A 27,245-nucleotide genomic window follows, 5' to 3' on the forward strand; every position below is an offset into this window, starting at 1 on the left:
CCCCCCCCCCCTCGTCATTCTCCTGCAAACTGGATGCAGCATTCTTTTACTGTGAAATAGATGGAAGTTCCCTTTGTCTGCAATGTGATTTGATTGTACATGTTGGAGGTAAAAGAACCCATGAAAGATATCTCTTATTGAGACAGAGAGTTGAGGTATGTGACTTTAATTTTCACCATGGGTTTGGTTTATGCATTATGTTAAGGCCCTGAAAGAATTTTATCTTCAATTCTTCAGTTTCCAGGGGATAAACCTGGCCAGTTTGAGGACCTGTCGTCGCAACCTATGGATCAGGGGGAGATTAGAAGGGAACAAAATCAGATGCCTAAACTGACTATGAGAGAAAATTTACAAAATCACAGGGCCTCTCCTATTCCAGTGCTAAATACTAACACTGACAACCATGGAAAGATGGATTCCAAAATGATTGATCTAAATGCTTGGCCAAATGGGGTACATGAACAAGCTTCAAATAATCAGGTATGAATGTGTTTTGGTGTGATTATGACTAGGGATGTGAACAAGTTGAGCAGGTACCTAATTCAGATTTGGCTAAATATTCAAATCTCATTTCAAACTAATGGGTATACAAGAGAGCTTGATGGAGAGCTGGCTGGAAGGCCTCTTAACCTAGCCTGACCCCTTGACAGCCCTAAAAGTTTGCCTAATTTAGAACCTCTTCTTTGTGTGTGTGTGTGTGTGTGTGTTTAAATTTAGGGACTTCAGTGTATTGATCTTCCAATTATAGCTTATTTGATGAATATTATGCCTTCTTGTAAATAAAGGTGCATGGAATTGATGTTCTAAGTAACGATGATGATGAAGCAAGCATGGTTCCTGTGGGATCTTTCAAAAGAGAGCCTCAGAAGTGAGGAAGGTATCTGCTGTACCTTTTTCTAATGGTAGTTCATATCTCATTATCTCCCATGTTTTTTCCCTATTTCTCATTTTACAAATTGTATGCTATGAATTTTGAGGTTTGGAGAATAGGGTTCACTTCAAATTTATTGTTGGGAGGACTTCAGTAACCCATGTTACAATCCATGAGGTCAGGGGAACATGTACTAATTTTTTTCTCAAAAATTTTGGATGTTCTTCAATGTATAGTCAGTGCCTTCCCTTGAACAGTATGGAGAATGAACTCTATTGTGTATGAAATATTCGCCTACTCGGAGATTTATGATAATATATGAAGCTGCTCATTTATTTATACTTATAATTTACATATGTTATCTATAGGAAGTTTCTGACATTAACCCTATGTCTTTTGAAGGTCATACCCACTTCATGAGGCTCCCACCACTGTTTGGTCTGGGGAGTGTCATAATATATGCATGCAGTCTTACCCCCACTTCGTGAAGAGACTATTTCCCAATTCGAATGTGCAACCACTAGATTGCTATAGCTTATTTACTTATGCTTGCTATTCATAGAAAAGGTTTGACTCTTAGGATATACCATATAATGGGTAAACTAATTGTGGCTTCAACCAGGCACTCAAACGGATGGCCTGATCTTGCATTGAACTTGATGAAAAGAGGAAGCCTACTTGGCTAGATAACGGGCTTCCACATTTTGGTTCCAGGGCAAGATTTTTTAAAATCTATGAATATATTTATTTATTTATTATTATTATTTTTTTATTCAATTGACTTAGGATCTTATTAAAAGAAAAAAAAATTATTGTTTTTTTAATAGTATTTTACTGATTAAAAGAAGGAAGTAATGGGTAAAAATAAAGATCAAACACGAATCATGGAGGATTTAAAAGAGGATTGAAAAGGTAAGCTATCGGTTCCAATACTGCGGGAAGAACAAGCTTGTATATTGCTATCAGATCGAGCATATTGGCGGTGTTTGATACCGATACTGCCCAATCCGGTATTGCTAAAACTGAGGTAGAAAGACTCAAAACTGTCCGGATTCAAACTGATGCGGCTGATCTGTATCTATATCAGTATTGGCCTAACGGGTGATTGATTCTCATACGGGTTGATCTGCACTCAGATTTATTAAGTTTTGTTGGTTCACACACTCCCAAAGTTGGGGATGAGATTTGGGAAAAGAAGCCTAAAAGGGAGTGCGGCCATGTATTAGGACACAATGGGGGGGAAGCCTAAAACTCTTGCTTCATCCCTCATGAAAAACGGAAATTCCATCCATCATTATAACAAATTTGATTATTTACCATGGGAATTTTTGTAGCAAAAACAATTACCATTGGATAGATGGTCAAAGTTGGTGTTGTATTTTAATGACGGAAAAATGTACCATCGCTTATAGAGCATGAATATTCCGCCGGTGCAGGGGCCACATTGCTCTTTAAGAAACCTTCTCCTATAAACTACTTTACTACATGTTATATTTTATTTGTAATTAAAAAACGATATAAAGGTGTTGTGAGTGTAACTCATAATCTATGTAGGCAGGCTAGATAGATCATAAAATCTTTTATTTTCCAAGCTAATTTGTGTGTGGTTGTGTGTTTTTATGTGACCGAGGGTTATTACATGGGTAAATAAATACTTCTTGGTCGTGTGGACCTTGAACCCTAACATAGAGGACACCTCCACCCCTGTGAAATACAAAAACCCAATCCTTGTTGATACTTGATACCCATATGCACCCCCTCATTGGTCTCCACAATTATTCAAGGGCCACACAACTGAGGAGCCTTTTTTTCCCCTAATTATATAATGGGAAAAGACTGGGCATGCCACTAGTTTTCCTAGAGCTTGCGGCTCGACCAATGGGGGAAAGATGAGGATGTAAAGGCAAAGGGGTATGAAGGCCATTTCTTAAGGAGAGGGACAGAGTGACACAGGTTGGACACCCCAACGTGCATTGACCCAACCTTTTCCCTTAATATAATATATAAGATGAGAAAAGAACCATCACAATGCCAGAGTACTGTTTCCCTCTCACATGAGGTTTTCTTACTTGTTATTTTCTCGCCCATACTCTGATCAGGTAGACCCTGATGTAGAAGATACTGTTTTTTGCACCACCATTGGTGTGGCGTGTTGGGATCGGCAATCCCTATTCTGAAACTGTATTAATACGACACAGAACTATGTTTTGAAGAATTGAATTGAATCGAATCGGTCTAAATCGATTGGATCAGAAATGTTTGGTCCTGATTCTTGGCTGATAACATGTGGCTTGATCGGTATCGAATATTTCTGTCCGATTCAGGCCAATCTGGATTAAAATCGAATAGATATCGGTCTTCTCTGATTCCGACATCTTAAACCATGCACACAACACAAGTGCGCACTAAGTAATCTCATTCGCAATAAATTTATCGTCCCTAAATAAAATTACATGTAATAAAAATAAAAAAAAATAAAAAAAAAGCCAGCCACACAGTGAGTGAGGGATGCAGGAGAAAGAGAGAGCCTTCTTCATTGCTAACAAGCTTGTAAAAGCTTAGTAAGGATCTTAGTAAACGTAGCCCTTCACAAACATTCCTTTCTTGGACTCCTCAGACTCTCCCTCGCCGGTGTATTTGCCGAGTTGAGCAAGAGAGTTGGCCTTGGCCCGGAGGAGGAGAACATCCTGGGCTGCCTTCACGTTCTCCGGTCTTCCTCCCCATGTCTTGAGGCAAGTGTTCTGGAGAGCTCTGGCGTACGAGAAAGACACATGCCATTGGTTAGGAGCCTGGTTCATAGCGTTCAGGTTCAGGGTTGCTTCAACTTCGGATTGCCCACCAGACAAAAACTGCAAATTCGAAGATAAAAATTTTATCCTTTAGTAATAGAAAAAAGGAATTGGAGTCTGAATTATGGGAAAATTGGAGGACGACTTGCCATGATTCCTGGGACAGATGGGGGGATTCTTCGGCGGAGGAGCTTGAGGGTGTACTCGGAGACCTGCTTTGGTGTGGCCCTCTCCTTGCACTCAGCCCCAGGAGTGACCATACTGGGTTTGAGCAGGATTCCTTCAAACATGACGTTGTTCTCTGCAAGGTAGAAGAAGACTTCGGCCCACACTTTCTGGGCGACCTCGAAGGTTCTGTCGATCCCATGCTCACCATCCAGCAAGATCTCCGGCTCCACAATCGGGACCAACCCATTGTCCTGCATCATCAACCAATGAATCGATCAGATCAAATAACCCTTTCTTAATTTTCAGTTTTAATTAGTTCTTAACAGTAGCACATACTTGAGAAATGGCAGCATAGCGAGCAAGACCCCAAGCTGCTTCCTTCACTGCTAGAGCAGATGGGCCGTTGGGAATGCTCACAACAGTACGCCTGTTCAAAGAATTGTTGCAGGAAAGTCACATAAGAATCTGAGATCCACCAATTTTCTAATTCTGTAAGAGAAACAGTAGCTTACCATTTCGCGAAACGAGCGCCCTGCTCATAGTAAGCAGCAGTGCGGGAGGCAAGGCCATCAAGACCTTGGCACCATGACTCATCGTTGGAACCGGCCAAGGGAACGAGACCCTGCGTTCGTTTTGAGGAAATTCATTTTTAGTTTCCAAATACCCAGTTCAGAAATGAAATTGGGTAATCGAATTACAGAGACCTCGACTCACCTTGTCGACCTTAATACCAGGAACAATGTTCTGCTCAACAAGCACGTCCACTATCTTCTTGCCATCAACTGTGGATTGGTACAGAGTCTCCTCGAAAAGGATGGCTCCGGAGATGTAGTTACCCAGTCCTGGAGCTGACACTAATAGTGTCCTGTAGGCTTGACGGTTGGCCTCTGTGTTCTCCAGCCCAATCGACGCCAATCGCTTCCCACAGGTTGCGTTCGACTCGTCCATGGCCAAGATTCCACGCCCTGGAGAAGCAACCGTTTTCTGCACAACATCAAACAGAAACACAGAGCTCCCAGCTCTTCAATTTTCATTTTCCCCAAAACATAAAACGAAACAAAATCATTATCCTTGAAGACATGATACGTACAGCGGTCTTGATAAGCTCGTCGGCGTATGAACCAGCACGGATAGTGAGAGAAGAAGGGGAGATGGGGTGGCATCGGACCACCGAGGCCGACGGTTGGCGAAGGCTCTGACCCTTCACCCACTCGGATTTGTCCAGCACTGGAGACGACTTGATCATCGATGCAGAAGCCATTTTCTTCTCCTCCTCCTCCTTCTTCTTCTTCTTCTTCTTCTTCTTCTTCTTCTTCTTCACTCTTTTGATACTTTTTTCACTCACTTCTCTTCTCTTTATTATCCTTGTGGGAGTCCCTCGAGTCTCCTCACCACCACTACCACCTCTCCTCTGGTCTTATCTCTGTAAGCCAGAGATGTGCCATTTGAGGCTGTTATCTACCCACCAACCACCTTTTGCCACATGGGTTGATTAACCTTCTTCTGCTTCACGAAGAGTGAGTGATTATGAACTTCGAAGGGCTGGTTTGGTCAGAAATCAGAATTGATTGGCATTTTTTCAGCTAGAATTTTGCAGAACCAGAAAAAAATAGTGTTTTTTTTTTTTCTTTCAATTTTATGGTAGCAGATCCGACAAAGATAGGAGTCACAACCCTGAAAAGAGTCCAAATTAAACGAGTGCTTTGATTTGGAAAGATTCTTTATCTTGAGGACGTGAACATGAGCATGTAATTTTTCTGAATTTATCCTCCATGTCATGGCATGACATGTAAGCAGACGGTAGGGAGATTGCCACGTCATCCAATACATGTGATGCCTCCACGTAAAACAGAGTGGGTCCATCATGTGGGGTTCTACATTTCTACTTCTTCTTTTGGAACACAGACCACAAATGTCACTTCTTCAAAAATCTCCTTACCAAAATAAATAAATAAATAAATAAACTTCTTAAAAAAATCGGGGTCAGATTTGGGAGAATCACTCTGATGGATCTCAATTATGTATCTTCTAGGACAACTCGATTCTAGAGTTGTCAAAATTGAATAGCAAGGGTTTTAGTGTGTTGTCATAAGCTTATTACTGATTTATTGTGGTGCGTTTGATTGATAGTCGATACTTATTATAATTAGTCATAATTTATATATGAATTTTTACGCTCATTCTTACTTGAAATCTTCATGTGATCAATCTCATTAAGTTGGCATAAAGTTTTAGATGATATTGTTATTGTATTCTAGGCTTATCAGATCGGAATGGGTAGGGGTTAGTTCAACAATTCGATCTCTAATTCCGAGTTAAATTATGCGACTAATGAATTAGAAAGAATTGGGAATCAGATCTCCAATTTGACTAGAATCAGCTATTCAATTCCGATTCCTCAAACAATGATCGAGATTGATAGGTAAACTATCATGTGTATGACCATTTCCCTTCATAGCCACTGGATTGGGATTTTCAATTCACGTCAGAAGAGAAAGAATAGATATATCCCCATTAGACGATCAAGATTATTGGAGATAGGGGTGAAACAGGGCTGAGTTGAGCCGTGTTTCTTAAAACCCTAACCCAACCCTATCGGGTTCATGCTCAGGCCCAACCCTACAGGGCTCAGGGTTGGGCCGGGTTGGGTCGGGTTGACCCTTGCTAGTCTTCTTAGTGGAATCACATTTTAATATAACAAGATGCAATGACATTATGAGTTGAGTTAAATCTTGGCCAGAAAGGAAGTCCAAGTTGAGAATTATTGCCAAATCCCCAAATGGGCTAAGCCTAACCCAAAATATTAGGCAAGTGGAGTTGTTTCCTATCAATATGTGCAATGTTCCAGTAAAAAAAAAAAAAAAAACCCAACATTTTCAATTCTAAATTTCAATAATTCCATCTACTACAATAGAGAACCCAAAAGTGAATGCAAATTCCAATGTAAGAGAGAAACAAGACTTAAAAAGAAAAGAAGAAGATAGCAAAATAATAAATAACCAAAGCAAATGGAGAATTAAAAAGTCTAATACAAATTAACAATAACAACACAAAAACAACCAAGGTCTCTCTCTCTTGATACCTTATAAATAGGGAGCAAGGGTTTAAAAATACATTATATAGTGTATACTAGGGTGAGAAAACATTATTAGTTAAACACAATAATAATCAAGGTTAGACTCAAGGTGAGTTAGGGTCGGGTTGGGTTTTCTATGCATCAACCCAGGCCCGGCCCAATCCCACACAGGGTTAAGTCGGGTTGGGCCAGGTTGGCCCTCATAGTCGGGTTAGACAAGGTTCAAGCTCAGGGTAGATTAGAGCGGATTCGAATCGTCATGGCTAAACTTATACCCTAATTGGAGGTGTACTGGTGTATAAGCATAACACTCTCATCTTAGAATGAAATGATTTGGTGGAAAGACAATCTGTAAGTGTTGGGTCGACATATTGCTCCTCACCAACTGGGGTGTTGCAACAAACACATCATATTTGATAGGTCTTGCAGAGTTACAGTGTCAAAAACTGAAGAAGGGTAGGTGAAGAGTCAAAGTAAGAAACAAAGAAGACTACCAAAAGACTACATCACTTGATTCATTCATTTCATGGGGAGCCTGCGAGGAAGCATCGGGGAATCATTTTACATTTTATGGGGGATGAGGTGGTCATTTTGTTGTCTCTAAACACAGGTCACTCCCCTATCCCTCGAGTGTAGATCAAGTCCTCGTACGAGAATCATTATAGTACGGCGTTTGATTTACACTTGGACTCCATTCAAAATAAAAACAAATTAAAATAAGAGAGAGATTAAGTAACCCAAGGAGGTAGCGTAATTGGTGAGCAACGAACTTGGTACAAGTTGTAAACTCGAACGTCTTAAGTTCGACTCCCACTAGGCACACCTTGGACCACCCACACGGGGGTGTTTAGTGGTCTTCACTGCTTTCAGTGAAAGTTGAATTAATTTTTGAGGAAAATATTATCATGATGCCAATGTGTAGATTCATGTGCATGCGCTTTCACATCCCATCCAATGACTCCACATTCTCACATTTAAAACTCACCCCTTGTTGGGATTATTCAATTTCCCACCCTCTTATTGCTGAGAAACTGCACTCGGGCGTCATAGCAAATCCTCTCTTTTTAGTTTCAGGGCCTCTTTCAATACAATGATTTTTTATTTCTATTTTTTGTTAGGGAAGTTGAAAACACCATTCCCTTACCCAATCAAACAATCCATGACAATTGTGAGGGATTCCTTTTTCAATGTGGAGGAAAGATCCCTCACCATTGTTGATTTGACCTAATGATTAGACTCACATGTCGTCATAAACTCTTACCCCTACTATATAGGATTATTTTATCAAAAAAATAAATCCAATTAGGCGGGGCCAATGATAATGGCGAGGGATTCCTCTTTCATCATGCATGAAGGAAAACATGGTCCTTAAATATATTACACTCAAAATACACAACAAATCTACTTCAGTCTATACCAAAAGAAAATCAAGTCACAAGAATAAATCTTCTCCAAAAAAAAAAAAAAAAAAAAAAAGAAGAGAGAGAGAGAGAGAAAGAGAGAGAGTAGGACATCCTAATCTATTACGTAACAGTAGTTCATTGAATCTTTATGAAGAGGTCGATCCTGAGGTTTCTCACTTACATGTCAAGTTTTGTTTAATTAGAATTGATCACATGGCAAAATTCCATAACTACCAAGAGGGTGAAAGGGACTACAGTAGAAGTATAAGTCGGGGCACTCTAATGCATGGAAATTCAACATATTACCAGAATGATGACAGTTCGTGGCCAATTCCATGACAATTTGAATTGATGGTGATCGATTCCACACTGAATTCTATGTTTTTAAATCCTAAAATACTTAACGCTAAATATGCACACACACAACTAGGGGATCACATGGAGGGAGGTAGTTATTCCTCATCAATGGTATTTTTTCATTATAAGTAACGAAAATCATAAGATGATTGAAATAATGAGGGAAAAGGTATTTCAGATATTCATCGAGAACAAATTTTTATAGGCGGAAATTCTATTGAAAAAAAAAAGTTTGCAAGCTAGTGTCTTAAGTGATAGTTGGAATCTATATGGCTAACTTTCGATTACTAAAATTTAATCCATGGTATCAGTATTGATATTGATATCAGTAAAATCAATATATAACTATACGTATCTGCTGAATTTTGTTTCTAAAATATGATATATACCACCATTATTTTGACCATTTACCCTCTGAATCTGAATATATAGACTATAGGTACTACTACCATTATTTTGAACATTTACCATCCAGTAGATACCAATACAAATCCAATACCAATATGGATATGCCAATACACCATATTGGATGCCGATTCCAAAAACCCCTGCTGTTGAAAGAGTTTATGGAGATTATATTTAATATTTAGCCTTCTTTTTTCACAAGTACATACATTTATCTTTTTAATTAATTAATGGTACAGCACATCGATGGGGTAGCTGACTTAATAGAGAAATTACTTTATTTCCCTTACTCAATTTATTATTATTATTATTATTTGAAATATTTATTAAGCCTTTTATATTTAGAGCAAGGAATGGGCATGCCAGTTAGGTAGAAGAATTTAGATCATGGCATCCATGAGTATTGGTCATCGTCATTATTGATATTGATCAATTGTATTAAGCTGAATCAGATCATTTTATTTTTACAACACCAACACCTAGGTGTTTTTGAATTTTGACCATTTTTCTTTTTCATTTTGACACTACTAAGAATCTAAGATGGTATCAACGGTCAAATTCAAAACTTTTTATGGTAAGAGGTGAGGAGAGAGAGAGAGAGAGAGAGAGAGAGAGAGAGAGAGAGAGAGAGTAGAGAGTGGGAATCCATTTTTACCTTTCTTTACTATTGCTGGATCATAATTGATATAGAATTTTTTCATAACCACAACTTCTCACAAAATGAAAGATTGATGCCATTGTTTAATTACCAAAAAAATAAAATTTTGAATTTCAAGAGAAAATAACAATGTAATGATTGATTTATGTGTTTATTTTTTTATAAATTTTATTTTTCTTTTCATTTATTAACAACCAAAACATAACCTCCCTTGTTAATAAATGAAAAGAAATTTTGAAATTTTTTCCTTCCTTTTCCAGACAACCAAATATAGCCTTACAGAAATATGAGAATCGAAGCTCAGCTTGGGTCGGAATTGTGAATAGGCCAATCAGTATCAGTTCTGATACGAATCGGCCGATTTCATTAATCCGAATCGTCTTCCGATTTTGAAACAATGATACGCTTCCCCGACAGCCAGCAGAACCTTTTCCGAAAAAGCCGCGACGACCACTTGAGGGACTTGAAGCGAAGAAGAGAAATGTGATATGCTCTTCGGTCGGACTTGGGAAGTTGGAAGTTGGAAGTTGGGACTTCACAGCCCCACCGTCCCCCACCACCGGACCCGCCGCCGGAATCTCATTCGCTCACCACCACCACCACTGGCACCAACACCTTTGAAGCATTTGATCTCCATCATCTCACGCTTCCCCGTCTCTCTCTCTCTCTCTCTCTCTCCTCTTTATCTTTCTATCTACTTCTCTTCCTCATAAGTGGAACTATCTAATTTTAATCTCTCTAACTTCCAACTAAACCAGACCCTAAATCATGACCCCAACAAACGATTAGCTCATTAAGATTACTGAGACGCTGTGGAAGAACCCATATGATATAACCTCTACTGCTCTGCTGGTTCTGGGCCCCTTACTCTGTAGAAGTAGAACCAACAAAAGTTCCAAATGCCTTCCTTTATCTCCAGTGTCTAGTTGGGACTTAGGCGCTTGGAGAGCTGAACCGACGCTGCTACAGTAAAGAACAGCCCATGAAAGATGGCTACCAGGGGGAGCAGAACCGAAAAAGTGAAGAGAATCTTCCAGCAATTCGATGTGGACAAAGATGGAGGTCTTAACAGGGAAGAAATGGCCGCGCTCGTCGTCGCTGTTAACCCTAGGGTTAAGTTCAGTGACGAGCAGATCAGTGCCATCCTCGACGAGGTCTTCCGTACTTATGGTGAGTTTATCGATGGTGAAAAGGGTCTTAGCTATGGGGGCCTTCTTCGTACCTACGATGATGGTGCTGGGGATGTGGATCGGGACTTTGATGCGCTCGGTCTCGAGCTCAATTCTGACTCTGACAAAGCTATGGATATGGGTTCTGAGGCATCTTCCTCCTCGATTGCCGACGAGAGGGTGGAGCCTCACAAGAAGCAGACGACCGCTGCCTGGGCGGCTTCCCCGAATCATGGGGTCGTCTTCGATGATACGTGGAAGCTCATCGATGATTTGGAGATTCTGGTGAAGAGGCTCAAAGCGAAGCAGGCCAAGGATGGGATGATGAAGGGGGATAGCGTTGATGTCTACTCCGATGCCGGCTGGTCCACGGAATTGGGACCTTCTTCGGACCTTTCGGAGAGAAGGGTCTTCTGGGACGAGTCCGGCCATGACTATGCCGCGTTTGTGAAGGAGTTGGGTGTTTTGAGAAGCAGAGCGGATGGCGCGAGGTCCAGAGAAGAAGCTTTCGATGGGCACAAGGCGATCGGTCGGGTCTTGTACGACCACCAACTGTTCAAGGAAGCTCTTGTGAGCTTCAAGCGGGCTTGCGAGCTTCAGCCGACCGATGTCAGGCCACATTTCAGGGCTGGTAACTGTTTGTACGTTCTCGGGAGACACACAGAGGCCAAAGATGAGTTCCTGTTGGCACTTGAGGCTGCCGAGGGCGGTGGGAACCAATTGTCTTACCTTCTTCCCCAAATTCATGTTAATCTTGGGATTTCCCTCGAAGGCGAAGGTATGGTTTTAAGTGCTTGCGAGCATTACAGGGAAGCTGCAATCTTTTGTCCCACCCACTTCAGGGCTTTGAAGCTTCTTGGCAGTGCGCTGTTTGGGGTGGGAGAGTATAGGGCGGCCGAGAAGGCACTGGAGGAGGCCATTTTCTTGAAACCGGACTACGCAGATGCACATTGTGATCTTGGTTCGGCTTTGCATGCTATGGGAGAGGATGAGAGGGCAATTCAGGAGTTTCAGAAGGCCATAGATTTAAAGCCTGGGCATGTGGATGCTTTGTATAATCTGGGAGGGCTTTATATGGATATAGGCAGGTATCAGAGAGCTTCAGAGATGTATACCAGGGTTCTGGCTGTCTGGCCTAACCATTGGAAGGCACAGCTTAACAAGGCTGTGTCTTTGTTGGGAACCAATGAAGCTGAAGAAGCCAGGAAAGCACTAAAAGAAGCTTTCAAGATGACAAAGAGAGTTGAATTACATGACGCTATTGTTCATTTGAAGCAGTTGCAGAGGAAGAAGCTCAAGGGTAATGGTGGTACTGAAGGAGAGAGCGCATACATTGTAGTGGATCCATCAAAGTTTAAGAAAGTGGGAAGGAAGACTACCCTGAGACAAGACTTGGTCAGTGCTCTTGAAATCAGGGCTTTCCAGAGGCTCACCAGGTTGAATCGTTGTGACGTTGAACTTTTGAAGAAAGAAATGAATGAAACAGAAGTTCCAATTTCCTATTCTGGTATCGGTATTCCTGAGAGATCTATCCGCAAGGCTACATTGGAGGAAATTCTCCGTAGATTGCTTAATTTCTTGAAGCCTGAGACCTTCCAAGGAGCGGTCAAAGCTATCAATGAGAGGATTCTTTCTGTGTTGGATGATTCAGGCTCTGGTAGGGTGGATTTGGGCATGTTCTATGCTGTTCTTGCTCCCATTTGTAGTGGCCTTGCTGAAAGACGCAAGAGGGTTGTCTTTGATTCACTCCTGTGGCGACCTGTGAACGAAGGTGGAGTTTATATCAAGAAAGCTGACGCAGTTAAGTACATCAAAATGTTGAGAGCTATCTATATTCCTTCCAATGGGGTCAGTGAACTACTGGAAGTCCATGGAGAAGCGGATGTTTCACCAGTTTCCTTCTCAGAGTTCCTAGAGATGTTTGATGATCAAGATTGGGGTTTTGGAATAATGTCTACTCTAATAAAGCTTGAAACTGGGGACAGAACACGCCATGGTCGCCATGCTTGTTCTCTGTGCCGCTACCCTATAATTGGGTCTCGTTTCAAGGAGATGAAACTGCGGTTCAGTTTGTGTAGTCAATGCTATTGTGAAGGGAAGGTACCTTCTGGATTCAAGCAGGAAGAGTATAAATTCAAGGAGTATGGGAGTGAAGGTGAAGCCATGAAAGATAAGTGCATGTTCTTCGGTTTCCATTCTAAAAGCTCATCTGAGAATGATCAATGACTTGTTTGAAGTTCATGTAATATTTCCCACTGTGCCATTGTATAATAAATGTCCTTGGATGGGGCAACCCTCGTAGATTTGTGAAGTTATTATTCCTTTTCTGGTTCATCCACACTTGGTGATTTTGAGCAGATGGAAATGAAATCATAGATGTGTATAATTTCTGTAATAGTCATTCCCTCTGTATAAGCATATTTGATGCTTCTTCTTATCAGTTGTGTTTGTCGATTTGGCTTGATTGGTTGGCATTTTTCCTCATTTTGTTGTTTTACGGATCTATGTAGTCAACCCCATTAAGTTAAGATGAGATTGAGTTTTTTGTTGTTGGTTGGCCTTTTTTTCCCGAGAGATTGAGGTAAAGCATTTGTATGAGAAAAATCTCTCCCTTATTAAAGATGTGGTTTCTTTTGTATTATGCATAGACACTGTTTTTTCCCGAGAGATTGAGGTAAAGCATTTGTATGAGAAAAATCTCGCCCATATTTTTTTTATCAAAAATGCCCCCCTTATTAAAGATGTGGGTTCTTTTGTATTATGCATAGACACTTGTCATAATTTTCTTTCTTATTCTTCGCTATTGGTTTGACATGTAAGATATCAATATTAACGAGAAATTTCCTTTTCGAAGAATTTAGAGATGTAAATGAGTAATAGAATTCAGTCAGCTTAAGAGAGGAAACAACCGCTCTAACCTACTAGGAATTTCCAATATCGTCTAATCTATTTGACAGATTCTTGAGGTCCTCAAGGGGAATGCTTTTCAATTGATGCAGGGGATGTAGAATCCAATCTCACCGACTCTAATTGACGACCCACCACTGTTACCTGTTTGAATTTTGAATGCTGCTGAAAACAAAATCAACAAAGAAAATACTCTCATATGTAGCTCTTTAACAGCGAAGTTGTTGCGTCCAAAGCAAGACATGCAAGTATTATGACCATGTCATTTGCTGGGCGTGACAAGAGGGACCAATTTGTTTGAACCAACTCTTCCTACTTAGCAACATTAATTAACTCTCTAACCCAAACGACAAAAGCTATAGGTAAGATGAAAATTGCAGTCCACCCAAAGAAAATTAAGTCCAGATTATGTGTAAGAAACCTGGGACTCAATAGCTTGACATGGAAGATTAGTTCATACAATGCAAGGGACTGTGAATCCAGTGATTTATTACTTATGCCTGATGATAATGATCTTGACCCTAATGAAGATCTCATTGTCTTCACCGTCTCCACCTTCGTCTCTCTTCTCTGGTCCACTGGGGGACGGAGGGAAGCTCCAGGAGGGAGGCAGGTCACAGGAGTACCACTTTCAGCTTGATTCACCAGGGGAAGAAGACTATTCCATTGTCGATCCGGCACCAGGAACATATCCCACTAGTCGTGCAGCTCCTGTTCCTCATGCTTGAGTATCATGCTCCGTTTTCTTCCAAAAAAAAAAACTATCATGTTCCATTAATTACTAATTAGTCTCCTGATGTTAATGCAAGCATCTCCATTCTTCTTCTTGTTGCTACTTATGTCTGTTCTCTCTCAAGAAATTCATAGATTCGAGTGATTAATTGTCTTAAATTTGCTTTTAAGATACAGAATGATTATAGGTTTTTCACCTTACCACTGCTGTACCTCTTGCATTTTGCAATGTATTATTAAGATAGGGAGAAAGGTTTCCTTACCAAAACTGGGTCCGTAAGATAAACTCATTGTTCTGCTACAAGTGGAGTTTCCCACCTTTCAAATAACGTCTTAGCCACAACTGCATGAACCAAATCATACTGACGTTGAATGAAATCATTCAACTTTCACCGAAAACAATGAAGAACACTAAACACCCGTACAGTGATCCCAATAAGATAAGAGAAGGCCCTTATCTTTCAAGTAATACATTTACGGAAACTTTTAGAGGTATGTGGCCACACTGAGCATGTGATGACCATCTCAATTGAACATACCTGGTCTCTTCTTAGCCTTGGCTCTCTGATTCCATTTGAAAAGAAAAGGTTCTGAAACAGTGGTTCTTTGATTGTTCAGGGTCTCTCCTTTCCTTTCCATCAGAATTCAGAAATAAAGCCTAATTTTGCCTCTCTAATGTACCCTGCTCCTCCATTGAAAGGATCCATGTTGCAGGCAATGTTTAAGCGAAACACAACCCAGTTTTCTCCAATGCACAGTACCTCAGGTGTAGAAAGCCAAAACTGATTCGATGAGTGCTTGGAGAGCAACCTGTGTTTAAAAGATCGTACCCTGTGCACAAGGCTCCCACATGATCGAGGTCAGGAAATTACTACGAAATTTAGCATCGAGTAATTGTTTACCAAGTTTCACATACGACAGTTTAAAACATAAACTCACAATACATTTCTCAACCAAAATCAGGGTTCATGTGCCAACATGGAATTAATTGAATTCTGTTGCTAAGGTGTGCTTATTTTCACTCTTGCATCGTAATGCTTCATTTCAGACAGCATAATCCAAAATAGCCTTACAACACCATATCATTGGGCCTAATATCCAAAATCTAACACCAAAATCGCAGCAATCACATCATATTCAGTAATTCAGTCCATTCTAAAAACATAAAAGTGCCTACTCATATCATGTCCAATTATGGAAAGAACCTTGCGATAAATAACTACAAAAATTATATAAACGGAAAGATCATTTTGATCATATTTCTGCAGCGAAGTAGCACAAAAGGGGATTTGGAGCCTTTGGCTAAGTAGCTTCAGATCTTCAACATCCAATCAGCACAAGAACTACCTGCAACATTGAAGGGAAAAAGGGTTAATCATGGTCCGATCAACCATTACTAAAGCATGACCCATGTTTTTCCAATAAAATAAAATCAACCACCTCATATAGAAAATGCAATCCTCATAATAAAAAACCTGAGTCCCAAAATACAGGATTTATGCAATTTCCCTACAAGACAATAATACCACAAAGAAACCAACTTTTATTCCTACCACACCCCACACCCCACACCCCACACCAGCGCCCCAACACCCCCCCCCACCCCCAAAAAAAAAAATGTTCAGCAACTGGTAAGGGAGAGTACTTCCAAAAAAGAGAAGAATGGAAACAACAGGATGTAGCCTGCACGTTACACTTGATTTTGAAGTGGGAATTGAACTACTTAGCCAACAGTCAGCAGTCCATTTGGAAAATAAAATACAAGTATAAAGAGAACCGTAGAAAGAAGGTCTCCATTCTTACGGAGGTTTTTTCAACAAATGCATCTCAGGCCAGATTGACTAACTTAGGGCCCGTTTGATAACGTTTCAAGAAACGGACCAAAAATCGTTTGATAAAACTGTTTCGTTTCACTTGTTTTCAGAAATATAAATTGAAATTTCTACCTATTTATGGTTCAAGAAACGACCTAGGCGGAAGCCGTTTCTGGAAACGACTCGTGGCCATTCTTTCGTTGGTTACTATCGACTTCCAGAAACATGACTTATCAAACAGCTTCAATTCCGTTTCTGTTTCTAGAAACGGAAATTTATGTTTCTGCCGTTTCTTGAAACAGAAACGGCAGAAACATTATCAAACTGGCCCTTAACCTAACCCAACCCCTAGGAGTAATAAAAAAAAAAAGGGCTGAATGTCCAATGAACAAGAAAATAAGAAATATGACAATGGGGAAGAGAGGAGGAAGACGACTGATTAGTACCTTCCCCATTGAAGCATTGTGGCCCATACTGATGGATAATGGTTGCCAAGGCCTTTCCTAGAACACGCCTTGGGTACAAGGCAACCTGAGATGCCCCAACCGACTGTTCGCGTTTAGTGTCAAGGTGCCCAGACTAGAACGTGGAGGGAAAAGGTGGGAAGAAGAAGAAAACATACCATAAATTGGCGAACATACATGGGCTTGGCATAAATATTACTGCAGAGGCATAGATCCAATTTGCGTTCTAAAGTTTAGTTGCGCAGGTTCGAGTATGTTCAGGCTGGATCTGTGCAACAGAGATAGGACGCGATGACCCACTAGGTCCCAATGACATGTCCAAACCCAGCCTACTTACTTAACGGGCTACAAGGCATTGTGATGCAGATTAATCACCAAACTAGGCTTGTTTTATTAGGAATAAGCCTAGAGCTGGGTTCCATACATGTTGACCCTTTGATCACAAGTGTTTTGAGTGTAATAGACCACTAAAATAGGGGTTCTAAGGTTGCATACGGGATTCACTGATTTGTTTCCTTTTTCTTTAGTTTCCCTTTTTGATTGGGTTATTTAGTTTCTAATTTCAGTACTTCCTATTTCCTAGTTTCTATTTCCAGTTTTAGTAACTAAAGGACTTTCTATTTTGTAAGTTTCTATCTTAAGTTTTAGTAACTAGGTGAGTTTCTAATTTTTAGTTTCCTATTTCAGGTTTGGAAACTAAAGTTAGTTTCTATTTTATGTAACCCCCCATCATTATTATAAATAAATGAGAGCTCTCATTAGTAGAGCCACGATTTATGAACAAAAAAAGATGTTGCGTTTCTCCCCCATGAGGCTTCTTTGTGTTTGATCCAAGCAACTCCTTGCGGCGAGAAGTCCAGGAGATTTTCTTCAAGTATTCTTCTTTCTTTTTTCAAGGTTATTTACAAGATTATATTGTGGTTCTACAGCCAAGTAATAGAGCTGAACTTTCTTATTTCTGATTCTAGAAATCCCAGATTTCTCCTACTTGGCCCTTCACTAATCCGGACAACCAGCCACTTGATGGATCTCCAATTTGTTGGTGTATGATGTCTTGTATTCCGTCGCAGATTAATCCAGGGAGTACTAGTGCAGCACCTAGACAGGCAAGACGGCGGTCCCGCTAGCCGGTTAGCTGGCTGTGGGGGTTGCAAGGGGGGGCAAGAGGCCCCCCTGCATAGCAGGGGGTGCAGGGGGGCTCAGCCCCCCGCTCGAATTTTTTACTTGAGGGCAATTGTGTACTTTCCGGATTAGGGTTTTTTTGCTATATATTTGTAGCGAGGGTTTCTTTCTCTGTAATGCAAGCAATACTGAGAAGTGTGAGAACGAGAGCTGTAACCCTATTCTCCATTGATAGTGAAGCAGGATCTCATCTCACCGGGGATGTAGGCAACCTTGCCGAACCTCGTAAAATCCGTGTGCATTGTTTGTTTTGTTTTTTCATTATCTTCTGCATCGTTTTAGGGTTGCGTTTCAACACAATTTTGGTCGATTGTTAGGCCAAGTAAGAGGGTGGTTCGACCTTAGTTTGGACTGAATCAGACCTGGGGTTTTATTGCTATGATGATTTTCCCTATTCAGTCCGATTCTAATTAGTTCAGTTTCTGTCCAGAATTTTGGTTCGATTTATCCCGAAAAGTGCTTAGTGTTTGCTGGCCTCGTTCCTCATTAATTTAATCTCCTTAAGTTGGTGATTTAAGCCCTTACTTTCTGATTATCATTCAGTTACAGATTTCTGAATTTCTGAGATCGATTGGTCTGTTTGAGTTTCTTCTGTTTCTGTGGTGTTTTATTATTGTTTGTGGGCTGTTATGATCCTATTCCTACTTCTGGTTACCTATCATCCGATGTCGTCTAATCTCCTAATCTCCAATTTCTGGGTTTGAAAATTCTGATTTACAGGGAACTGTTTTATTCTTTAATTCTGATCTGTCGATTGCTGTCCTACCTTGGTTATTTATGGTTGTTCTTGATTTAAAAGTTCCTGCAGTTTGGGTCTAGTTTGACTTGTCATATCTAGTCCTACATTACATTGGGTCTGGGCATGCAGACTGGGTCAAAAATTATCATCCCCACGTCTAGCTCCCAACATTTTCCCAAGAGAAAATAAAAAGAACAAAGAAATATTACGGTATCTTATGTCCTATATGTCAAATGACATACCCCAAGGAAATAGGAAAGATCCTGATAAGGTTTAATCAAAATGTGAATGCTCCAGATACAGGAATCAATGTACGTTTCAAGCACAGAAGCAAGTCATTTCTCATTACATCTTGAAGATACCTCACTAGCTGGTGAGGGAGCTAAATTTCAAAACTCTCTCCAACTGTTCCCCTTGCTATTTAAAACCTCTCTCCATTATATTTGAGTTTAAAAAATCACCACCTTCCCAATTCCAGCTGCAAACCTAAGGACATGCACTGTCAAGTTATTCCCAATTAAACTTAGAAATGACAATGAGCTCAAAACCAAGGTGGAGACAGCCTACACATTAAGGGGAAAAAGAACTAGAAACAATAATGCCATACCAAGTATAAAGAGCAGGTACCATTTCTTTATTTTCATATACTAAGGCTGCGTTTGGTAGTCATCTAGAAAAACGTTTCTGACATTTTTCTATTCTATGGGAACAAAAAAACAGAATAAAGTGTTTGGTGTCAACTTGGTGTTTTTCTGTTTTTATTTAACGAAAGGAAAAAAAAAAAACTTTTGCAAGTAATCCCTGCTTATGGTTCCTTCTGACAGAAAAAGACCCTTGAGCGTGGTGGGCTTTCAGGCTAAGGATGCCGTTCAGTGCCCTTTGTTTGGCTCAGGATGCTCTGCAGTTAGGCACTATGATCAGGGGGGTTCTTGATCGGCCTCGACTAGCTGTGTCTTTACCTACTTCAGTTTCTCCGGTGCGTGGTGATAGTTCAGTTTTGGAGTTTGCCAATTCTTTTCACTGAATTTCTATGGCTTCACCTTCTTCTTCTCTTTTTTCCTCCCCACGACATTCTTCGTCTTCTCGCTCCTCTTCTTCCTCTTCTTTAGATTATCTTCATGAACTTTCTTATGTCCCAGATGATCAAGTTCTTCCCGTCACTCCCACACCACTTCTTAATCCATATACTGTCTTCCCAAAGACCCCTACCCCTTCCAAATGGACAGCCCTTCTTAAACCTAAGAAAACTCCACCTCTGAAAGAATTGGTTCAGGCTTCTCGCTTTGATCAAATTCAGGTTCCTGCTACTGAAAATGAACAACTCTTTACTCTTGAGATACCTTTGGAATTGATCCCCCAGTGGATCCAACAAGGTTATACTCATCTTCATCTCGAAGTCCTTAAGTTTGCTCTCCTTCCATGGCAGAAAAGGACTCCCAGTGGTTTCCCAGGTAGCCCTTCTCGACAGTCGTTTTTTACGGTACCAACATGCCGTGATTGCTACTGTTCAGACAACCCTAAATGCAGGAACAGTGTTTTTAACTCTGTATCCTAATTTCAATATTCCACTGTCAGATCCTCTTCTTCCCACTGCCCTTAAATTTTAAATCCAAATTACTGGTGTTCCTCAGCATGCTATGGCTCAGGCTGCAACTTTACACTACCAGATGGCCTACTGTCTGCAAAATCATGCTTTTGATCTCCTTACTGGCCATACAGAAGATGTTTTGTTCATAACAATGGACTCTAACCAAGTCCCTTGTTGTACCTATGTCCCACGACAAATTTCACGAGACGAACTCCTTCGTCTCCTCCCCTCTTCTTGGGTTACAACCTATGAACAAGAAGTTTCTACTTCTCAACCACAAGCCCCTCCAGAACCTGTCCAGTCTACAGATCCAGAATATATTCGCCATTCCAATGGTGAAGTAGAAATCCGGTTTCCTCCTCCCAAACCTCAAACCCGTTCTTCTCCTTTTCCAACCTCTTTTGGTATGATCCAAGAAAAAATTCCTATCAAATCTTTTGATTCCCAAGGAGACCCTATTTACTTCTTCCAAGATCCCGTTACTGGTCATAAATATTTTGACCTCTGTGACTGTGATTCTTGCCTACAAGATTCAGAGGATGATTCCCCTTCTCCACGTCATTCTTCCAGACGAAAGTCTTCTCAACATATCCTCCAAGAACGATATGAATCAGGAGATACCTCTATAGGTCCCCTCAGTAATGACTCCAAATACCCTTTCTTTGTCAAGTATGGAGAAACTAAGGTTACACCTCAACCTTCTCCTTCTACTTGCAAACCTCCACCTAAACCAGATTTTCCTCCTCCAATCATTCCTCCCTGTTGTATGTACACTCCAGGATCTTCCTCTTCTTCTCCCCTCAAGAATTTCCCAAGACCAAGTGACTCTGGCCCAGATATTCATGGTATCCGTCATGTTTGAAAAGTAAAACCCCCGATTCGTCCCACGGGACAATCTTCATAAATTTCTCCAGCAGAAGCAGATTTGAATTGTTGCTACTGTTCAGAACCAGTACCTTGAAAGAATTCTGGCTCAAACACAGCAAACCCATGGCACTTTAACTCATCATGATCATCTCTTACAATCTCTACGACAAGAAATTGATCAAGTGCATGCAGAACTTGCTGGAATTGCTTCTAGTGTTGCAGATACCTCTGCTGCCTTTGCCCTTATTGGTCAAAAGGAAAAGCATCTCAGACACCTTGAAGCTCAACTTCAAAGCTTACAACGGCCACAACCTCCTTCTTTTGCAACGAGCAGACAGCAACCACTTCTAGTTACAGTTCCAAGCTTCACGCCACAAGATCCTTTTGCTATTTATGCCTCTCCTGCTCCACCAGTTGTCTCTTCCTCAAGAACTTTTCCTATTGAGGAACTCGAAGAACTCCAACGACAACAGCGTTCTCTTCCAAAAAGAACAAGAGCAATTATAGGACGTGCCCGTGGTAGACTTCCTCCAGCATGGACATCTACTACCACACTTATGGATCTCAATGATGATTATGAAGAAGAATTTGCAGATGCCCTACCCGCGCCTCCTCCTTTTACACCTTACCCTATGCCCGTCTCTTATCCCGCACCACCACCTCCAGTGCCAATGACACCACCCATTTCTTAGACCACTCCTCCACCATCCACCCCTGCAACTACTCAACCACCTCCTAAATCTATCCATACTATTTCTACCCCCTCAGAGAATGCTTTATCTGAGTATCTTACAAACCTTACCATTACTGATCCTCTTCCTTCATTCATGAATGATGGTCCTCGTCCTACTGCCCCTCATGTCTCAGAAATGGATGATGACCCCGAAATCCATAATCCTGAGGATCCACCCAGACCAACTCCTGTCCCACCCACACCTTACACCCCATATCAAAATCAGGACCCTAAACAGTTTTTCACCTTAGATATCCCTGTTCCTAAATGGGCATCAAGAATTGCTGATTTTCATGCATGGATCAATGCAGAATTACTTCATGAAGGAGCCTCCACTGTCACAGTCTTGTCCAAATTTGTTACAAGACTCCAAGGAAAACTCAGGGAATGGTATTTAGCTCTTTGCCCTTACAGACAACTTCAACTTGTTCGGCTCACAGAAAGCCTGTTTATTACCACTCTCTACCAAGAGTTTCTCGGCCCAGTTTCAAATGATTTATCAAAGGCCTGTGACGAATTCCTTCAGATGAAGTGTTGTTCTTTGACAAGATCATACCTTGATAAACATTTTTCCAGAATGACTGACCACTTCCATAACATTGGCGGTAATGATGACGAAAACCTCAAACAAGTTTTCCTAAATTCTCTTCCAGACTCTTGGCGCAGATACACAACAGTTTTTGAGGAACCAGAACAATCCACTAGCTTCATGTACTACTAGTTCTCTCTACAGCTATGCTCTTACTGCCCTTGACAAACTTTGCAATATCAAAAAAGTCTGGAAAGATTTGCAAGACAGATCTGATAAGGTCTCCTCAGCCTGTGATACTTCTTACCTCAAGATCAAATGCTAAGGTGACAAGTCCTGTGATTGTTCTACTAAGAAGTCTTCTCATCACAGAAAGTTTCCACCTTTCTCTCAGCATCAGAAAAGGAAACCTACAAATAAGTTCTCCTTCAGATCCCCGAAGTTTAAGAAAAAATGGAGATTTCTTCGGAAAAAACAATTCAGAGGAAAGAACAAGTCCACTTCTTGCTATGTTTGTGGAAAAGGACATTTTTCAAAAAATTGTCCCCTGTCTCGCAAAAAAGACAAGGTCATGCATATGCTATCTTCTCTTCATCATGAAGATCTTTAAGATGCAGACCTAGAATCTTTGTATTCCCTTGATGAATCACCCACAGATCTTTCCCTTTTTGCTATTGATTTTCCTGATACAGACTCAGACCCAGAGTCTTCCCTTTCCGAGTTCGAGGAATTTGATCCCCTCTACCAAGTAATTCCTTTTCTCTTCCCTTCCCAAACCAACCTCCAACCTTCTCCTCTCCCATGTCAAGCAGTTTCTCTCCCTCATGTTTCAGTCCAACTAATCCCTGAACCTTATGCCAAACCCATAAAAATCATAGCTTTCTTAGACACAGGGGCTACTACCACCATTATGAATCCAAAAGCCCTTCCCAAATCCCTTTGGAAAACCCAGGAACCCCCTTTGCCATTTCTTGCAGCTAATGGTGAAATTTTCCATATAAACCTAGTGTCTAAACATCCCATAAAAATCCAGCTTCTTCCTACCTTGTCCTTCACTCATACTGTTTTAGGAACCCATTTTCCAGGAAAAGACATCATCATAGGTTTTGATGTTCTCAGTCATCTCCCCCTCCATTGGACTCCCCATGGCCTTGTGTATAAACAACAACTTCTTCCCTGGTCTCCTATTTCTAACCTCTTTTTTGCAGGTCCATCTCTGTTTGAAGAAATCAAAGCTCACATCTTTTCAACATCATGTGCGGAATCTCATACAGATTTTCTCACAAAATGTTCCCATCCTTTATGGCAGAACCTTGACTTCTTCATTATGCTTCCTTTCAAGAAGAATGAGGATGTCAATCTAAGAAAAGCCAGCCATCCAGGCATGAATCCAGAACATCTTTCTCTGGCGATTCAAGAGATCCGACAATTACAGTCTCACAGTCTTTTAGAACCTACCCTCTTTCCATGGGCATGCCAAGCATTTTATGTCAACAAACAGGCAGAACAAGTTCGTGGAAAATTAAGAATGGTAATTAATTATCGGCCTTTAAATTTCTTTCTAGCTGATGATAAATTCCCACTTCCAACTCGCCCGGCCTTACTCCTCCAGTTGACCCATGCCACTATCTACTCCAAGTTTGATCTCAAAGCAGATTTTTGGCAGCTTGGGATAGTCCCAGAGGACAGACCAAAAACAGCCTTCTGTGTTCCAGGCTACCATATGCAATGGACAGTAATGCCTTTTGGCCTGAAGACAGCCCCATCAATCTTCCAAAGAGCCATGATGAAGATCTTTGCCCCCATCCAAGACCATGCCCTTATATATATAGATGATATTCTCTTCTCTAAAGATGAGACAGATCATCTTCAACTTCTTTGACAATTTCATAAGATTGTTCAAGATTATGGTCTTATGCTCTTTCCTAAGAAGATACAAATTGGTGTCCATACCATTGATTTTCTCGGAGTAACCATCTCAAAAGGACATTATAACCTCCAGCTCCATATAGCAACTTTGTTGCAGACATTTCCAGATGGTCCTCTTGACAAAAAATCAGGTTAAACAATTTCTTGGGATAGTCAATTACATGACAGAGTTTCTTCCTCAGCAGATCAAGCACACCTCCCTGCTTCATCGGCTTTTGCATAAAAAAGCTCCTCCTTGGTCTTCTGAGCACACTATAGCTATTCAAGCTCTGAAGAAACTCTCTGAGAACCTCCCCACTCTCCAGATTCCTTCTACTGGAAAAAGAGTTTTACAAACAGATGCAAGTGACATTGAGGTGCCGTTCTCCTTGAAGAACAGAATTCAGCCACCAACAGGACTGTTTGTGGTTATAAGAGTGGATCTTTCAAGCCTTCTGAAGCTCATTATCATTCCACCTTTAAAGAGATCCTTGCAGTCAAGAGTGGCATAGAAAAATTCCAGTTTCATCTTGTTGGCCACAAGTTCCTTGTCAAACTCGACATGTCAAGTTTTCCCCGTATGCTTGAATTCCGGTAGAAGATCTTCCCCCAGGCACAACTTCTCCGATGGGCTTAGTGGTTCTCCCAATGGTCATTTGATGTTAAACATATCAAAGGAAAAGAAAATATTTTGGCAGATTTTCTCTCCAGACCTACCTCAACCTTTGCCGTCATACACCTACTTTTCCCTATAACTCCTGGAGCCTCAACATCTCAACCTCAGCCTCCACCAGTTGGCCATAACCTTTGCTGCTCTCTTCCACCAAACCTCCCATATGAAAGACTACAAGATTTAACCTTGAGAAAAGTTCTTTCTTACAGCAAAACCACATCAATCCAACTTCTCGAAGTTGCCCTTCAACGAGAAGGATTAACCTTCCCTGGACTTTCTTCTCACCCAGACTACCCTTTCCTTACCGTGTTTACTTTCACTACCCTATACGAACTTCAAGATCTTCCCCTAATATACAAATGTATCTTTTGGCACCTCTGCTCAGCCTACACCATTGCCCTAAGCCTTCCCCTTAACACTATCCATTGGTTTACCTCGACCCAACCGCACAATCCTTACCTTCCTACAACTTTTTGCCTCCATAAACCACTGGCTTAATCTCTTCTCCTCCCATCTCTCAGAGACCATAGAAGAACACCCAAACCAACACCACATTACCATCCTTTTCCACCGACCACCTGTCATTCACCAAACCATTGAAAACAAACAACCCTGCCATTATATTCATTATACTCCTGATTTTCATGTGTTACACGTCAGGCTTATGATCTCTTTACCACTCGAGCTCAGCACAGGAATGAATGGCGATCCTTCTTGGCTACTATGTGTACTGCTAATAACATCTTCCCAAGTCAAGTACCAGCCCCACTTCTCCTTCGCCTTGACACTGCATGGGAACTCCATCAAACAGGCAAACTCACTAATCCACGTATTGAACAGCTACTCGACGCCTACAATGACTGGTTGATTGATACTGCCAGTTTTTACCCAACTAGGAGCTCCAACAGTTCTGATAGTTAGTGGTCGGGTCCCACTTATCATCTTGGTTTGTGAGAAATAAGTGATAAGTGTGTATGTAATGATGTATCTTCTTTCTTATCTTCTCTTTGTACGTGTCCAGTATGTGGGGTCCAAGATATTGGATCCAATGTTATGTTGTATGATTGTATGATTGTAAGTTGCTCTATAAATAGAGCCTTGAGCTCAATAGAAAAGATCAGAAGAGAGGTTTTGAATATCTGTGTCAGAATAGAATGGCTCACTAGGGTAATCGTTCCTGAAACAGGTTCACCAAACACCATTTTTTTGTTTTAAAACGGCATTTTGGCACAGAAACTGAAAATTCTGTTTTTGACACAAAACATTGTTTCTAGAACTGAATGACTACCAAACGCAGCCTAGGTATATAGTGAAGATACAATTTCTTTTCTTATCTTAAATCCTGATTGGGAGTAACAATCCCAACTTGAAAATAAATAAGTAAACTTAAAAAATGGTACAAATTAGCAATACTAACATAACGTGGACAGAAGATGGCCCAGAAACAGCAGCAACCCTCTGTGCACGCTGGGCTTCACACTGGTAGAGCTCCTTTAATTCTTTCTTTGCTTTCCGAGCCTCTCGTCGCTCCTCTTTTACTGCAGCCTGAATGTACATAAATCACAATTAAATATATTGGCATTAACAGCGTAAACACACAAACACACAAACACACAAACACACACACATGAACACATGTACTCGCACACAGTGATTATAAATGCATGGAGAGAATTGGTTCTTCCTCATAGCTAACATCATCCTCATCATCTGAGCCTCATCACTACCATTTAGGACACGCAACACGAGTCCTGGCCAAAATCCAAATCTTCTATCACATCCTAAAACCATGCCTGTTTCAACAAAATCATCTGAGGTTCATCTTCACCATTTAAATACCTTTCTTCATTACAAATGGTCCACCATTAAGTAGTCTTATAATTCATGTAGGACATATGGTTAAATGCTATGATTTCCAAACAAACCTCTTTCATCTAGGCTAAGAATCAGAAATGTAAAGCAAGTGGCAGATCCAACTGATTCCTCTAATTATAACACAATAATCTAATAAAGTTTCAGGATAAAGAGCAAGATATATTTCCTGTCCAAGTTTTCCAAACTTCTGCATCCATGCATGGAACAGTAAAAGGTTGTGCTAAGGGGCCAGTTGATAACACTCCACGAGAATGTTTCTGATGTTCTTCTATTCCGTGGGAATGCAAATAGAACAGAAACATGTTTGGCACGTCCGGTTCATTTTTGTATTCTCGCAG

The 27,245-nt window shown here is 40.8% G+C and overlaps 3 protein-coding genes and 1 long non-coding RNA gene across 5 annotated transcripts in view; 2 read left to right on the plus strand and 2 right to left on the minus strand.

Moving 5' to 3' along the window:
- Positions 1 to 1,210, plus strand: part of LOC122083626 (B-box zinc finger protein 19-like) — a 3,429-nt gene extending 2,219 nt beyond the window's left edge. For both annotated transcript variants that reach the window (XM_042651492.1, XM_042651491.1), the window contains 3 exons: positions 40 to 155; positions 238 to 480; positions 786 to 1,210. In XM_042651492.1, the coding sequence (XP_042507426.1) occupies positions 40 to 155; positions 238 to 480; positions 786 to 872 (446 nt within the window). In that variant the 3' untranslated portion in view covers positions 873 to 1,210. The remainder of the gene's footprint in view (positions 1 to 39; positions 156 to 237; positions 481 to 785) is intronic.
- A 2,037-nt stretch (positions 1,211 to 3,247) lies between these two features.
- On the minus strand, positions 3,248 to 5,239 carry LOC122083383 (fructose-bisphosphate aldolase 1, chloroplastic-like). Its single transcript, XM_042651162.1, has 6 exons — positions 4,919 to 5,239; positions 4,543 to 4,812; positions 4,341 to 4,450; positions 4,165 to 4,255; positions 3,810 to 4,079; positions 3,248 to 3,720 (listed from the first exon to the last, which is right to left on the minus strand). Exons 1-6 carry the CDS (start codon positions 5,087 to 5,089, stop codon positions 3,442 to 3,444), a joined length of 1,191 nt encoding a protein of 396 aa, XP_042507096.1. The 5' UTR covers positions 5,090 to 5,239; the 3' UTR covers positions 3,248 to 3,441.
- Positions 5,240 to 10,208: 4,969 nt separating this feature from the next.
- On the plus strand, positions 10,209 to 13,537 carry LOC122084451 (uncharacterized TPR repeat-containing protein At1g05150-like). Its single transcript, XM_042652696.1, has one exon. The coding sequence runs from the start codon at positions 10,717 to 10,719 to the stop codon at positions 13,120 to 13,122; it is 2,406 nt and encodes an 801-aa protein (XP_042508630.1). The 5' UTR covers positions 10,209 to 10,716; the 3' UTR covers positions 13,123 to 13,537.
- Positions 13,538 to 15,500: 1,963 nt separating this feature from the next.
- On the minus strand, positions 15,501 to 26,580 carry LOC122083639. Its single transcript, XR_006141692.1, has 2 exons — positions 26,450 to 26,580; positions 15,501 to 15,882 (listed from the first exon to the last, which is right to left on the minus strand). It is a non-coding gene; the product is annotated as an uncharacterized LOC122083639 (long non-coding RNA).
- Between the last annotated feature and the right edge of the window lie 665 nt (positions 26,581 to 27,245).

Source organism: Macadamia integrifolia, chromosome 7 (genome assembly GCF_013358625.1).
Source record: "Macadamia integrifolia cultivar HAES 741 chromosome 7, SCU_Mint_v3, whole genome shotgun sequence".
NCBI classification, from domain to species: domain Eukaryota; kingdom Viridiplantae; phylum Streptophyta; class Magnoliopsida; order Proteales; family Proteaceae; genus Macadamia; species Macadamia integrifolia.